The sequence below is a fragment of the Schistocerca cancellata genome, chromosome 2 (genome assembly GCF_023864275.1).
Source record: "Schistocerca cancellata isolate TAMUIC-IGC-003103 chromosome 2, iqSchCanc2.1, whole genome shotgun sequence".
Classification (NCBI taxonomy): domain Eukaryota; kingdom Metazoa; phylum Arthropoda; class Insecta; order Orthoptera; family Acrididae; genus Schistocerca; species Schistocerca cancellata.
Window position 1 is genome coordinate 418,792,593 of NC_064627.1, and position 16,541 is coordinate 418,809,133.

General features: G+C 39.8%; 1 protein-coding gene across 10 annotated transcripts in view; it reads left to right on the forward strand.

Annotated features, from left to right (window-relative positions):
* Window positions 1-16,541, forward strand: part of LOC126161867 (GMP synthase [glutamine-hydrolyzing]) — a 151,401-nt gene that overhangs the window by 121,170 nt on the left and 13,690 nt on the right. For all 10 annotated transcript variants that reach the window (XM_049917991.1, XM_049917990.1, XM_049917992.1 and 7 more), the window contains one exon: window positions 3,056-3,181. In XM_049917991.1, coding sequence (XP_049773948.1) covers window positions 3,056-3,181 — 126 coding nt within the window. The remainder of the gene's footprint in view (window positions 1-3,055; window positions 3,182-16,541) is intronic.

The window sequence follows — 16,541 nt, forward strand, 5'->3', positions numbered from 1 at the left end:
CCTTGCATAATTTGCTGATAGGTTTCATTTATCTATTGTCTGTATTTCCTGATTTTGTGGTATTGATGTTTTTATATTTACTATTGATCATTACTTTATGAAGACGATTAAAAATGCATTCCTAGGTTTAGTGAAGCCCACACATTTCATTCCCATTCGATCACTGGTGTGTAAGAGCAAGTATTTTAGATTTCATTTCAATAGATGTAGATTTAGTTTCATGTCTGCTTGAAAATTATCCTTTATGCTGCTTGATTATTAGTTAGTTTAGGCTATAATACGGTGAGTTAGCAACTTAAACCATAGAGAGTACACTGTGCTGGCTATAGTGTAGTGAAGAGTTTGATTTCCTTCAGAGATGATGCAGGAAACCATGTGAAAAACCTATGCTATAAGTGGTTCCATATAATATGTCGAAGTATCTTTCATCATTTTTTGCATGTGCAAGAAAGCACACTAGTAATAGAGGGATTGGGGAAAAGGAAACAAGAATGCAAGCCACTCATGTGTTGTATTAATTTACAATTCTTAGCAATTGCTTGTGACTATGTTGAGTTGTGAAATTAGTGGCATGGGCTCTTACTCCTGAATCATGCCATCACTGATGAGATGATGGTGATGATGATATCTGATTTAGTACAGTTACTAGTGTAGCCAAAAAATTATCTTTTGACAAAACGCAGAATTTAGCAGTAAGTGAAGTGAGTGCAGATGCTTTAGATACGTCAGAGATGCTTATGAATCATCATTTGTAGCAGCCACAATGTCACTAAAGCATGAAAACCTACAACTACAGCAAATTACTTTCGTCACATTCAGTTAGATCATTTGTATCCTAATACTTCAAAGCCATCCAGTTTTAATCGAAAAATGATAAAGCTCAAATTCAAAAGTTCACAGAGTTGTCTGCTCCAATGGCACATGCTTTTTGCAGACATACAATCAATAATTAATAGCAGCAATGGAAGTTACTGGATGGAATAATACTTAAAATAAAGGAAAGGCAACCACTCGCCTGTAGTTGACTGAAGTGTGGCACAAGCGCTCGTGTGGTTGTGTGTGCACGTGTGCACAACAGTGCTCAACTGGGGAATGTTGTTTTGTACATTATGATGTTTGACACTTATCAGATTCGCAAAACTACCTAAGTAGTCAACAAAATTATTTGTAGCATTGATATTCCAATAATTTGCAAATCACTTAAATGTACTAGAAAATTAAATTATTAGCATTGAGAGATTGTTTTCAAAAATATTTATCCTTATCTGAGCAGACATCTTGATTTCCACATGCCTCTGAAAAGAGATCTTAACATGGAGATCGAAAGCTCCTTTCGGAAGTCCAGAATGAGTTTTTCACTTTGCAGTGGTACGTGCCCTAATGTGAAATAGCCTGGCAGATTAAAAAGGCGTGCCATATTGGGACTTGAACATTGGACCTTTGCCTTTCATGGGCAAGTGCTCTACCAGCTGAGCTACCTGAGCGCAACTCATGACCTTTCGTTCGTGAGGATGAATCGTGAGTCGTGCTTGTGTAGCTCAGCTGGTAGAGCACTTGGCCATGAAAGGCAAATGTCCTGAGTTTAAGTCCCGGCCTGACACACAGTTTCAATCTGTCAGGAAGTTTCGTATCCTTTAGAATTATTTATTTGTTCTGCATTAATTAAGTGACAAACCATTGATATGCATCATGTTCAGACAAGTAATGTGATATTGTTAACTTGCACAAACACTGAATAAAACACTAGCTCTAGTCTTATTTGGATGGCAACATAAACACTATGGTCACTCCATATTAACAAGCAGTAACTTACAAAATTGTGTTTGCACCATCTGGAAAAGTGAGGTTCTTAACCATGACAAATACAAAATACAGTGCTTGAAAAGAAGAGAGCAGGAACCAGCCATTGTTGATAATGCTGTTTATGTGCACACACAGTGCCATTACCAATTTCAAACTGACAGGTTCGCCTTCAGTTGTTTGTTCACTTTTATGTTAGGTTTGTCACTGTAAACATTACTTGTTGGCTGTTCTGCAACCCGTGTGACGAAAATTCCATGGGGTGAAGGTGTCTTACTGGAACATGAACATGATGTTGCACTCCACACACAAACATTACAGTCACCTATACTTAACAGATACACTTACCCACACAACTCTAATACTTCGCAGACGAAAGGTGCCTGGGGGTTTGGCTAGACGGTTCCACCTCCCCCTTAGGGTCTCCCAGCCATTCATGGCATAAGACTTTACTTACTTACCACAGAAAGTGATTTAAAACTTGCTTATTTAACTGTAGCTGTAACTAATAACGAATGAAAACAGTGTAAACAGATCTCTTACATTGTTTTAATTTGTTATTAGATATGATCACAATCAATAGGCCATTTCTCGTATTGTTTCTTTCGTGTATTGTTTTTTTGTATGGGGTGCCATCACTTCTATGAATTTTCACCACAAAGGGTGGAAAACAGCCAGAACATAATGTAAACATCAAATTTATTATGAACGTGAACAGCTCTCTGAAGATGGCCTTGCCAGTTCACAAACGGTAATGGTGCTATTTGTGTAAATAAATAGCATGTTAACTGATTCATTCTTTGCTTCTTGGTAAAACAACATATTTATAAATATATCTAAAAACAAAGATGATGTGACTTACCAAACGAAAGCGCTGGCACGTCGATAGACACACAAACAAACACAAACATACACACTAAATTCTAGCTTTCGCAGCCAACGGCTGCTTCGTCAGGAAAGAGGGAAGGAGAGGGAAAGACGAAAGGATGTGGGTTTTAAGGGAGAGGGTAAGGAGTCATTCCAATCAAACAGCAAATTTTTACAGAAGTAGCACAAAATAAAATATTTGGTTGTGTGTATGTAAATATATTGTAGCATTCTGGTGAAAGTAATGTAAAAGCAAATATTGATTAGGAGAAAAGTGTGAAGATTATTTGATATGATTTTTCTATAATTTTTATGAATGTGGTTGTTTTTTGTATAAATTTATAAATGTGAAAGTAAGGTTGCTTTTATTATTTTTTCTTTCTTTCAGAAACATGCTTTGCTCAATAGAGTTGAAAGTGTAACTAGTGATGATGAAAGATCTGAACTTTGTAAAGTTTCAAGTAAACAACATCTTGCTGCAACACTCCTACCCATCAGAAGTGTTGGAGTGCAGGTAGGTTAACATCTTCAAAAATTATAAATTCAGTGAATTAAATATTTAATTTATGATGATAATTTTTTATTAGCTGCAGTATTGAGTTGTTGTTGTTGTTGTTGTTGTTGTTGTTGTTGGGGTCTTCAGTCCTGAGACTGGTTTGAAGCAGCTCTCCATGCTACTCTATCCTGTGCAAGCTTCTTCATCTCCCAGTGCCTACTGCAGTCTACATCCTTCTGAATCTGCTTAGTGTATTCATCTCTTGGTCTCCCTCTATGATTTTTACCCTCCACGCTGCCCTCCAGTACTAAATTGGTGATCCCTTCATGCCTCAGAACATGTCCTACCTCCCCAATTCTATTCAATACCTCCTCATTAGTTATGTGATCTACCCATCTAATCTTCAGCATTCTTTTGTAGCCCCACATTTCGAAAGCTTTTATTCTCTTCTTGTCTGAACTATTTATCGTCCATGTTTCACTTCCATACATGGCTCCACTCCATACAAATACTTTCAGAAATTATTTCCTGACACTTAAAGCAATACTCTATGTTAACAAATTTCTCTTCTTCAGAAACGCTTTCCTTGCCATTGCCAGTGTACATTTTATATCCTCTCTACTTCGACCATCATCAGTTATTTTGTTCCCCAAATAGCAAAACTCCGTTACTACTTTGAGTGTCTCATTTCCTAATCTAATTCCCTCAGCATCACCCAACTTAATTCAATTACATTCCATTATCCTCGTTTTGCTTTTGTTGATGTTCATCTTATACCCTCCTTTCAAGACACCGTCCATTCTGTTCAACTGCTGTTCCAAATCCTTTGCTGTCTCTGACAGAATTACAATGTCGTCGGCAAACTTCAAAGTTTTTATTTCTTCTCCATGGATTTTAATACCTAGTCCGAACTTTTCTTTTGTTTCCTTTGCTGCTTGCTCAATATACAGATTGAATAACATCGGGGAGAGGCTATAACCCTGTCTCACTCCCTTCCCAACCACTGCTTCCCTTTCATGTCCCTCGACTCTTATAACTGCCATCTGCTTTCTGTACAAATTGTAAATAGCCTTTCGCTCCCTGTATTTTACCCCTGCCACCTTTAGAAATTGAAAGAGAGTATTCCAGTCAGCATTGTCAAAAGCTTTCTCTAAGTCTACAAATGCTAGAAACGTAGGTTTACCTTTCCTTAAGCTTTCTTCTAAGATAAGTCGTAGAGTCAGTATTGCCTCACGTGTTCCAACATTTCTACAGATTCTAAGCTGATCTTCGCCGAGGTTGGCTTCTACCAGTTTTTCCATTAGTCTGTAAAGAATTTGTGTTAGTATTTTGCAGCTGTGACTTATTAAACTGATAGTTCGGTAATTTTCGAATGTGTCAACATCTGCTTTCATTGGGATTGGCATTACTATATTCTTCTTGAAGCGTGAGGGAATTTCGCCTGTCTCATACCTCTTGCTCACCAAATGGTAGAGTTTTGTCAGGACTGGCTCTCCCGTAGTTCTAATGGAATGCTGTCTACTCCTGGGGCCTTGTTTCGACTTAGGTCTTTCAGTGCTCTGTCAAACTGTTCACGCAGTATCATATCTCCCATTTCATCTTCATCTACATCCTCTTCCATTTCCATAATATTGTCCTCAAGAACATCACCTTTGTATAGACCCTCTATATACTCCTTCCACCTTTCTGCTTTCCCTTCTTTACTTAGAACTGGGTTTCCATCTGAGCTCTTGATATTCATGCAAGTGGTTCTTCTTTTCTCCAAAGGTTTCTTTAATTTTCCTGTCGGCAGTATCTATCTTACCCCTAGTGAGATAAGCCTCTACACCCTTACATTTGTCCTCTAGCCATCCCTGCTTAGCCATTTTGCACTTCTTGTCGATCTCATTTTTGAGACGTTTGTATTCCTTTTTGCCTGCTTCATTTACTGCATTTTTGTATTTTCTCCTTTCATCAATTAAATTCAGCATCTCTTCTGTTACGCAAGGATTTCTACTAGCTTTCGTCTTTTTACCTACTTGATCCTCTGCTGCCTTCACTATTTCATCCCTCAGAGCTACCCATTTTTCTTCTACTGTATTTGATTCCCTCATTCCTGTCAATTGTTCCCTTATGCTCTCCCTGAAAATCTTTAAAACCTCTGCTTCTTTCAGTTTATCCAGGTTCCATCTCCTTAAATTAGTGTACATAGTGTTATTACTATAGGAATTGTTTGTATGAAAATGAGTCCATTAGGAATCCGAAAAATGTGATGATAATTTGAAAGATGAGTGAGCGATTTTGCACTTGTTAGTAGTATGTATGATCTGATTTATGGCTGACAGATGGTGGAGGAATGCTTTTAATTTCTTAGTAATGAAGACCTAAAACACATGGGAATCCTCCACACGAATGACACTATCAATTTTATGACAGCCCTGTTGTTCCATTGAAGGTCAAACTTCATAACATATTTGTAATGTTTTCATAAGGTGAAGCTCAACAGCCATAAAGTATTTTATAATATGCATTTTAACCATCAACTGTTTATTTGTCCCATTAGTCATCTATCGGTTGTGGTTATTAACCATCATCCAGGATGTAAGGTACAACATATTAGTTAAAATCATCCCATATTCCTTTGAAGCTGAACACTATTGAAATTATCCAGTGAAATTGCACAATTGACTTACTTTATGATGCTGTGAGATGAAATTACATATGGTTAGTGATAGAAAATTGGTGTGTACTGTGTTGAGTGCTTGGTATTAAAGATTTTTCATATCAGCAGTCTTCAAGTTTTTATGAAATTAATGCATGAATTTTTTTATTGTTGCGAAAAAATGTCACATATTAATTTCAGTGTCCTGATGTCCGGAAAAATACTTAAAAAATTATATCTCTTATGTGTAGTCCATTAGCTTTGATTTAAGTATTTGGGCCATATATGGCATATATGCAGTTACGGCTAACATTTTGTGGTACTAGTTTCAGGCTGGATGAGAAAACTCATCGAAAATATACAAGAAGATATGAACAGACATTAGCAGAACTAAGTTTATTTTTTAAATAATTACACTTTATGTTGATTAATGTACATGTTTATCAGAAATCAAACAAAATTATTTATCATTTAGTCTATTCCTTATGAAATTTCATGAAACAGTTTCCCTCCATATTCAAACATAAAGATGCACTGTACTTAAGACATGCTATGTAGGATTTTCCATTGCAATATGGATACTTGCATAAACCACAGTTTTCGAGCCAGACTGGCATGTGATCTATGCCCCCCTGTTGTACCTGATGCTGTGGAAGATCTGACACAGGACCTTCCTTCTTCTTACTGTCCAGCTGTTTTTGGACTTCGTTGCTTGACCTACCTTGTTTCTTGGATAATGTTTTGCCCTTTTTGCAGAGGACATCTGCATCTGCAACTGCTACCTTGAAATCCACTAGGGGCAGGTAGTCTGTATTTCTTCTTCTCCATAGTAGCCAGCTATTAACACAAGCTAGATCGGTTCGATGGGAGAATATTTCCAGGTACCATTTTTTGGATCTGATTTGAATTCTGTAATATCCAAGCATAGAATCTTAACAGATCGACACAAGCCATGTAGTCATTGTGGATCATCACAGAGCGCGGACAAGGTATCATTTTGTATTTCTTTTCCTTTCTGAAAAGCCTCTGGCTTGGATCCAACATATGTGGACAAATTGTTGACTACTCTGTTGTCAAATCAGGATACTACTGGGAATTGTATACCATCTACTGTTGCTACCTTTTCCTTCATGCTACCTTGGCCATTCTTCTTCATCTTTGCCTCTTTAGGAAAAATGCAACCAGGTACACGATTGGTGTGGACTGTTCATTATGAGTGTATTCCTTCCTTATGCAAATACACTTCCAAAGGTATACTAGTGAACCAATTGTCAAAAAAAAAACACTTGTGGTTCACGTGTTGTGGGACTGTTTGTGTGAGATGCACAACAACATTGCTCCTAGTTCTATGGCACCAGGTATTATAACATTATTCTGAGCTCCAGCAAAAATTTCATAATCGTAACTGAATCCTGACACCCCACTAAGTACAAAAGCTTTGAACTCCCATTTATGTGGTTTACTAAGACTGTATTGTTATCGTGAAGATCTGCACTTCATTGGAATAATCTGTTCATTCACAGCTAAAAATTGCTCTTCTGGCACGGTACTTGTAACAGTCTTTCACGCAACTGATCTAGCAGTGGGTGAATTGTGAGAAGTTTGTCATGGTTGAGGTCACTAGCAGGGACTAGATTACTGTTATCACAGAAGTGCATGAAGCATTTTATGTCTTCCCATCAGTTGCAGCTCATTATATCACTTACAGCAGGGTGGCTCAGATGTTGAGGCCAGTAACACCCTATTGCTGGGAGTTGAATAATGGTCATAAGCATGGTTGCACCAATAAATTGTTCCATTTCTTCTACATCAACATTTACACTTTTATTGGGTTGGCATTGTACAAAATACAAATTACTTTGTTTGGTTATGTAATGCAGTATGTCTTCAGTAAAGAAATACTTAAAAATATTCCGCAGGAGTGTCAAGATCCAATATTCCCTCAGTAAGATTAGTATTACTGGTGAATTTTATCTTTTCTTCTTTTCTAATCCAGTGTCCTACTTTCCACTGTATTATAGGTTTCTCCGCCTTAGTAGGAAGTTTTGAAATTTGTTGCTTTGCTATAACCCTATCTGCAACACAGTTATCATCAGGGTTAACTCAGCAGTAAGCCTCATCTCACTTGTAATCTTTTTACTCTGATTCCGATTCTGGCATCACAGTTCATTTCTTTGTTATCATCACTTTCTGACTGAACAAAGCACATCTTCATTTTGAAAATATTGCTCTGCAGAAAATGTTTCACTATTTGACATATCTGGGTCTTCACTAACATTTCCATCCTCAATAACTCTTATTGTGGCAGAGTAAAAGTTTTTTTTACATTCATTGCACTAACACAGCTGAAAAGAAAAGATATATTTTAGTATGAAAGTTAGGTTATGATGAATGTTTTACTCTATGCTACCAATAATGCATTTGGGCCACATGTGTCACAAACAGATTTTTCAATATTATATGTATTCTAATTGACAAATATATAAACTTACATCTTTACAATTATCCACAGATGTCCTTTCTCCCCTAGAAATTATATAAACTCCGAACTCTCAAATACAACTACTTGTATAACCAAACTTGATGTAAACAGCTCGGAGAGCAAAGCAAAGATTCTTACTACATAGCTCATTTCTCTCTCAACAGAGAACTTAATGCATATTCTGAAGAATAACAATGAAAATTTTATAAGCCGTATTCAGCCAGTACATATTTAGCAAAATTGCCTGAAAAATTTCAAAGTTCGACTTCTTATTTCTTGGAAACTAGATGTATGACAAATGTGAGACTTGGCTTGTAGTAACATAACAAAAGCTCTCAAACGTAAAGTTTCATTTATGTATCACTTTCCAATACTGAATAAATTAAGTGCAAAGTTGAAGATTTTATTAAAAAGATAAAAACTGTCTAAACTTTCCAAACTGGGCTCATTAGAAAGATCATGGTTTTAACTGGAAAATGCCGGCTGCTGGTGGCCTAGTAGTTCTAGGTGCTTCAGTCTGGAACCGCGCGACCACTACGGTCGCAGGTTCGAATCCTGCCTCGGGCATGGATGTGTGTGATGTCCTTAGGTTAGTTAGGTTTAAGTAGTTCGAAGTTCTAGGGGATATATATAAGGAAGGCTAGAATTTTGTCTGTATGTTTGTGTATGTTTGTGTTTGTGTGTGTCTATCGACCTGCCAGCGCTTTTGTTTGGTAAGTCTCATCATCTTTGTTTTTAGATATATTTTTCCTACTATATATATATATATAATAGAGGGAAACATTCCACGTGGGAAAAATATATCTAAAAGCAAAGATGATGTGACTTACCAAAAGAAAGCGCTGGCAGGTCGATAGACACACAAACACACACACAAAATTCAATCTTTCGCAACCAACGTTTGCTTCATCAGGAAAGAGGGAAGGAGAGGGAGAGACGAAAGGATGTGGGTTTTAAGGGAGAGGGTAAGGAGTCATTCCAATCCCGGGAGCGGAAAGACTTGCCTTAGGGGGGAAAAAAGGACAGATATACACTCACACACACACACACACACACACACACACACACACACCCATATCCAACCGCACATACAGACACAAGCAGCATGTCCTATCTCTTCTGGCTGAAGTGGAGTCCTTGCCTTTATCACCTATACTTGAGGTCCGTTCACGTACACCTCCATGGTGTACACCTAGGCCTAAGCTTTGCCTGGACCGTTCCCGAGGTCTCAGTTAACCCCGCAGCTCTCTGCTGTCACTTCCTCTCAATTCTTGACATGTACCGGGACCATGACTTGGTTTACACAGGCAGCTCGATGGCTGATGGTCATGTTGGTTTCGTATATGTTCACGGAGGACATATTGAACAGCACTCCTCTGCTTGATGACTGCAGTGTTTTCACTGAAGAGCTGGCGGCCATTTCTTGTGCTCTTCTCTGTACTGACTCCTTGAGCAGCCTACAAGCTATCAACCAGTACTACCCCCGCCATCCTATGGTAGCAACCATCTAGGAGTCCACCCATTCTCTGGAACAGTCCAGTCGTTCCGTGGTGTTTGTGTGGGCACCAGGCCACATCAGAATCCCAGGAAATGAACTTTCCAACAAGCTACATGGAAACCGCTTCTGGAGATCGGCATCCCTGTAACTGACCTGCAATCGTTATTACGCTGCAAGGTTTTTCAGCTTAGGGAAACGGAATGGCATAATCTCAGTGCACACAACTAACTGGAGTGCCATTAAGGAGACTACAAATGTCTGGAAGATCTCCATGCGGGCCTCTCGCAGGGACTCTGTGGTTCTCTGCATCGGCCATATGTGGCTAACACACTTTTAAGCTTCCCAGCACTGTACCTTTGGTGTTGGGCGACAATGCCTCAACAGGAGATTTAGTTTTATGTTTTATTCATGAAGGTTTTTTTTATCGTACCATATAAGGGTGGGCATTTAGCATTCTCGCTGAGGCCGCCACCCTCCCTCCATTTTTAACTCTGTCGCACTTTTTTGCATTTGTTTGTCTTGGTGGCCATATTTTCCCTACATGTGTTCCTCTCGCCTTGTCCCTTTGGGGTGGACTATTAATGTGTTGCAGAGTGGCTGGCTCATTCTATTCTATTATTGTGATCAGCCAGCCCCGACTATTGGCTCTATGGTTTTAATACCTTCTTCTTCTTCTTCTTCTCCTCCTCCTCCTCCTCCTCCTCCTCCTCCTCCTTGTGGTGTATTTTCCACTCCCCCCTCCTTTTTTTACCTTGGGTGTTGCTTGCTTCAGGAAATACAACCTTGTAGTTTGGTCCCTTTATACCCCAAACCAACCAGTCCACCCAATCTCTCGGACCATTTCTTTCCCTCCTCCCTTCCCTTTAACCATCTCCACCTCCCCCTCTGCACCTCCCACCAGCCTCATAAAACTCCCCCTCCTCTTTATGTCCATTTCCTCCATACCCTCTTTCTCTCCATCCCCTCCTCTATCCATCTCAACTTGTCCCCAGCCATGCTCATTGGCGCGTGTAGTACAGTTCAATAAAGCAGGCCAATTCTACTCTCACAACATACCTGTCATGCAATGCAAACTACTCATCAGGAGCTTGAAAAATCATTTATTTGCCCCTGATGTATAGGCCGCCATGCAGAGTAGGTAGACAGAGCAGATCGACACTACCACAACACAACACCTGTACATGACAGGGTCCAGAAGAACCTTTTCTTGCCCCTGATACATAGGCTTCCCTGCAAAGCAGGTTTATTTGGCAGGCTGATACTGTTTCCACACAAGATACCTGTTGTGCAGGCAGCCTAAATGCCAGGGGCTGGATAAAAAGACAAGCTTTTACCTGTATCTCTGCTCCTATTAGAGCTAGGATGTTATAAACTTCGCAGTGCTGATACTTGAGGCCTACTGTTTCTGTGCCAAATCTTGCTAAAATTGATCCAGGAGTTTAGGAGGCAGTACCAGACACACACACACAGGCTATGTTCTTAACTTCAAACATATGTTAATGAAATCCTTTAGGCATTGTACCAAAGCGTTACATACTTCGATACAAAGAGGCGTATAGATGAATATGCAACCAGTAGTGGTTGTGACTGCTACACACTCCCATATTTGTATCAGTTTTAGCAATTATCAGGCCAATTGCTTGCTCAAAATATTCAAAATCATGTTTAGATATGCTGGTAAAATTCTATTTTAGAAAAAAAAAAGGCCCGGCTTATATTGTTCTTTCTAATTTTATTCCTTGTGTGATTTAAAAGTAGCGGAGCTGCACTCACTTCTGCTAGCTTCTATTCATCCATTTTGTGGAAATAATGTGAGAAAAATGGGAATAAGATACATGGAAAGATAGCTGATATACAGCATGTCCTAGAACCAAGAGGGAACAATAAGGTTGGAAGACCAAGAATGATGTTTCAGATTATAAAGTACGCGAGACAGGAATGTAGTATTTCTCTTCTACTGTTCAGTTCATTCAATGAAGGAGCGATGAGGGACATAAAAGAAAGGTTCAAGAGTGGGATTAAAATGTGAAAGGATGTCAATGATGATGACATTACTATTCTCAGTGAAAATGAAGAATAATTACAGGATCTGTTGAATGGAGTGAAGTCTATTGTGTACAGAATATGGACTGATTGTAAACCGGAAAAGGACGAAAGTAATGAGAAGTATCAGAAATGAGAATAGGGAGAAATTTCAAAATAGATGGTTACAAAGCAGACAAAGTTAAGGAATTCTGCTACCATGGAAGCAAAATAACCCATGATATATGACGTAAGAATGACATAAAAAGCAGACAAAAACAAGCGAAGAGGGCATTCCTTGCAAAAAGAAATCAATTAGTATCAAACATCCGCTTTAATCTAAGAGAGAAATTTCTGGTAATGCACATATGAAGCACAGTATTGTATAGTAGTGAATCAGCGACAGTGTGAAAACTGAGCAGAAGAGGATCAAAATGTTTGAGATGCGGTGCTACAGAGGAATGTCAAAAATCAGCTGGGCTGTTAAAATAGGGAATGAGGAAGTTCTCCGCAAGCATTTTTGTTTTGACTGTCGCTGTTCCAGTTGCTATGGGTTTCTTTATCAATTGTCATTTTTTATTTGTAATTCACTTCTTGCTATTTGAGTTTACATATTGTCATTTTGTCATCTGGAGGTTGTGAGTGAAGCCATGGATGCTAGAAAATGAAGTGCCAAGTGTAGAAATCCAAACATTTCTCACATATTCTTCTGTTTCAGTTTAATAGAGGGGTGACAGCGGTGGTGGCAGCCAGAAATGTTTGTACTGTGTATGGGGAAAATGCCATTGGGCATAACAGACCAAGAAAATCGTTCTCTCATTTCAAGGAGGATCGTTTTGACATTAGTGCTCCCCATGTTCACGAAGACCGTCGGGGGTTTTGATGAAGATTGTTTAAACATGTTAATCCAAAACGATCCATGTCGGTGCACTCGAGAACTGGCGAATGTGATGAAGTGTGATCATTCCACCACCATGTGACATTTGCATGCAATGGGGAAGGTCCAAAAATTAGGTGTATGGTACTGCATGCTCTATGCCAAAATCACAAAAACCAGTGGACGGTCATATGCGCATCTCTGCTTGCTTGTCATCAATTGGCTCGTAAACAACACTGACCATTCCTATCATGTATTGTTGCTGTTGATGAGAAATGAGGAAAATGATGTATTTACCCTAACACAAGAGAAAGAAAAGTATGGTTGAGCCCAAAGAAAGCAGCAACTCCCTGTACAAAGGTCTGCGTGTGACTACGAAAGATAATTTTATGCATCCGGTGGAACAGTGATGGTGTGATGTACTATGCATTGCTTCCCTAGATGTGTAACCATCACTGCAGACATTTATTGTCAATAACTAAGATGTCTTGCAGACTCAGTTCAGGAATAGTGACCAGGAAGACTGCGTGAAGTGATGCTACACTATAACGCCTGCCCACATTCTGCTAGACGGACGAGAAACACTATGCAGGAGTCGGGTTTGGAAGTCATTCTGCACCCACCTTATTTGTGTGCTCTTGCGCCCTCAGATTTTTACCTTTTTCGCCCTCTATCAAACAACCCTCAAGGAACTTTCTTTCTGGATAGAAATGTGCTCCAAACGTGGTACAAAGAGTTCCTTGCCTAAAAACCACGTGATTCCTACTGTCATGGAGTTGAAAAGTTACCCCATTGTTGGCAGACTGTTGTGAATAGTGAAGGATAATATACACGATCTGTTCAAAAAATTCCAGAAAATTCGTAATTTCGCGCCAATGGTGAGTTGGAGCAAAATGTGTTAATATCCCTGCATGTGCCAGTATTTAGTGTGTAACTGCCAGAAGTTTCATAGTTGTCCGTCTGCTAATTATTGTTCAGTGCTGTATTCTACATCTACATCTACATTTATACTCCGCAAGCCACCAAACGGTGTGTGGCGGAGGGCACTCTTTACGTGCCACTGTCATTACCTCCCTTTCCTGTTCCAGTCGCGTATGGTTTGCGGGAAGAACGACTGCCTGAAAGCCTCCGTGCGCGCTCTAATCTCTCTAATTTTACATTCGTGATCTGCTCGGGAGGTATAAGTAGGGGGAAGCAATATATTTGATACCTCATCCAGAAACGCACCCTCTCGAAACCTGGTGAGCAAGCTACACCGCGATGCAGAGCGCCTGTCTTGCAGAGTCTGCCACTTGAGTTTGTTAAACATCTTCGTAACGCTATCATGGTTACCAAATAACCCTGTGACGAAACGCGCCGCTCTTCTTTGGATCTTCTCTATCTCCTCCGTCAACCCGATCTGGTACGGATCCCACACTGATGAGCAATACTCAAGTATAGGTCGAACGAGTGTTTTGTAAGCCACCTCCTTTGTTGATGGACTTCATTTTCTAAGGACTCTCCCAATGAATCTCAACCTGGTACCCACCTTACCAACAATTAATTTTATATGATCATTCCACTTCAAATCGTTCCGCACGCATACTCCCAGATATTTTACAGAAGTAACTGCTACCAGTGTTTGTTCCGCTATCATATAATCATACAATAAAGGATCCTTCTTTCTATGTATTCGCAATACATTACATTTGTCTATGTTAAGGGTCAGTTGCCACTCCCTGCACCAAGTGCCTATTCGCTGCAGATCTTCCTGCATTTCGCTACAATTTTCTAATGCTGCAACTTCTCTGTATACTACAGCATCATCCATGAAAAGCCGCATGGAACTTCCGACACTATCGACTAGGTCATTTATATATATTGTGAAAAGCAATGGTCCCATAACACTCCCCTGTGGCATGCCAGAGGTTACTTTAACGTCTGTAGACGTCTCTCCATTGATAACAACATGCTGTGTTCTGTTTACTAAAAACTCTTCAATCCAGTCACACAGCTGGTCTGATATTCCGTAGGCTCTTACTTTGTTTATCAGGCGACAGTGCGGAACTGTATCGAACGCCTTCCGGAAGTCAAGAAAAATAGCATCTACCTGGGAGCCTGTATCTAATATTTTCTGGGTCTCATGAACAAATAAAGCGAGTTGGGTCTCTCACGATCGCTGTTTCCGGAATCCATGTTGATTCCTATATAGTAGATTCTGGGTTTCAAAAAACGACATGATACTCGAGCAAAAAACATGTTCTAAAATCCTACAACAGATCGACGTCAGAGATATAGATCTATAGTTTTGCGCATCTGCTCGACGACCCTTCTTGAAGACTGGGACTACCTGTGCTCTTTTCCTATCATTTGGAACCTTCCGTTCCTCTAGAGACTTGCGGTACACGGCTGTTAGAAGGGGGGCAAGTTCTTTCGCATACTCTGTGTAGAATCAAATTGGTATCCCGTCAGGTCCAGTGGACTTTCCTCTGTTGAGTGATTCCAGTTGCTTTTCTATTCCTTGGACACTTATTTCGATGTCAGCCATTTTTTCGTTTGTGCGAGGATCTAGAGAAGGAACTGCAGTGTGGTCTTCCTCTGTGAAACAGCTTTGGAAAAAGGTGTTTAGTATTTCAGCTTTACGCATGTCGTCCTCTGTTTCAATGCCTTCATCATCCCGGAGTGTCTGGATATGCTGTTTCGAGCCACTTACTGATTTAACGTAAGACCAGAACTTCCTAGGATTTTCTGCCAAGTCGGTACATAGAATTTTACTTTCGAATTCACTGAACGCTTCTTGCATAGCCCTCCTTATGCTAATTTTGACATCGTTTAGCTTCTGTTTGTCTGAGAGGTTTTGGCTGCGTTTAAACTTGGAGTGAAGCTCTCTTTGCTTTCGCAGTAGTTTCCTAACTTTGTTGTTGTACCACGGTGGGTTTTTCCCATCCCTCACAGTTTTACTCGGCACGTACCTGTCTAAAACGCATTTTACGATTGCCTTGAACTTTTTCCATAAACACTCAACATTGTCAGTGTCGGAACAGAAATTTTCGTTTTGATCTGTTAGGTAGTCTGAAATCTGCCTTCTATTACTCTTGCTAAACAGATAAACCTTCCTCCCTTTTTTTATATTCCTATTAACTTCCATATTCAGGGATGCTGCAACGGCCTTATGATCACTGATTCCCTGTTCTGCACTTACAGAGTCGAAAAGTTCGGGTCTGTTTGTTATCAGTAGGTCCAAGATGTTATCTCCACGAGTCGGTTCTCTGTTTAATTGCTCGAGGTAATTTTCGGATAGTGCACTCAGTATAATGTCACTCGATGCTCTGTCCCTACCACCCATCCTAAACATCTGAGTGTCCCAGTCAATATCTGGTAAATTGAAATCTCCACCTAAGACTATAACATGCTGAGAAAATTTATGTGAGATGTATTCCAAATTTTCTCTCAGTTGTTCTGCCACTAATGCTGCTGAGTCGGGAGGTCGGTAAAAGGAGCCAATTATTAACCTAGCTCGGTTGTTGAGTGTAACCTCCACCCATAATAATTCACAGGAACTATCCACTTCTACTTCACTACAGGATAAACTACTACTAACAGCGACGAACACTCCACCACCGGTTGCATGCAATCTATCCTTTCTAAACACCGTCTGTACCTTTGTAAAAATTTCGGCAGAATTTACCTCTGGCTTCAGCCAGCTTTCTGTACCTATAACGATTTCAGCTTCGGTGCTTTCTATCAGTGCTTGAAGTTCCGGTACTGTACCAACGCAGCTTCGACAGTTTACAATTACAATACCGATTGCTGCTTGGTCCCCGCATGTCCTGACTTTGCCCCGCACCCGTTGAGGCTGTTGCCCTTTCTGTACTTGCC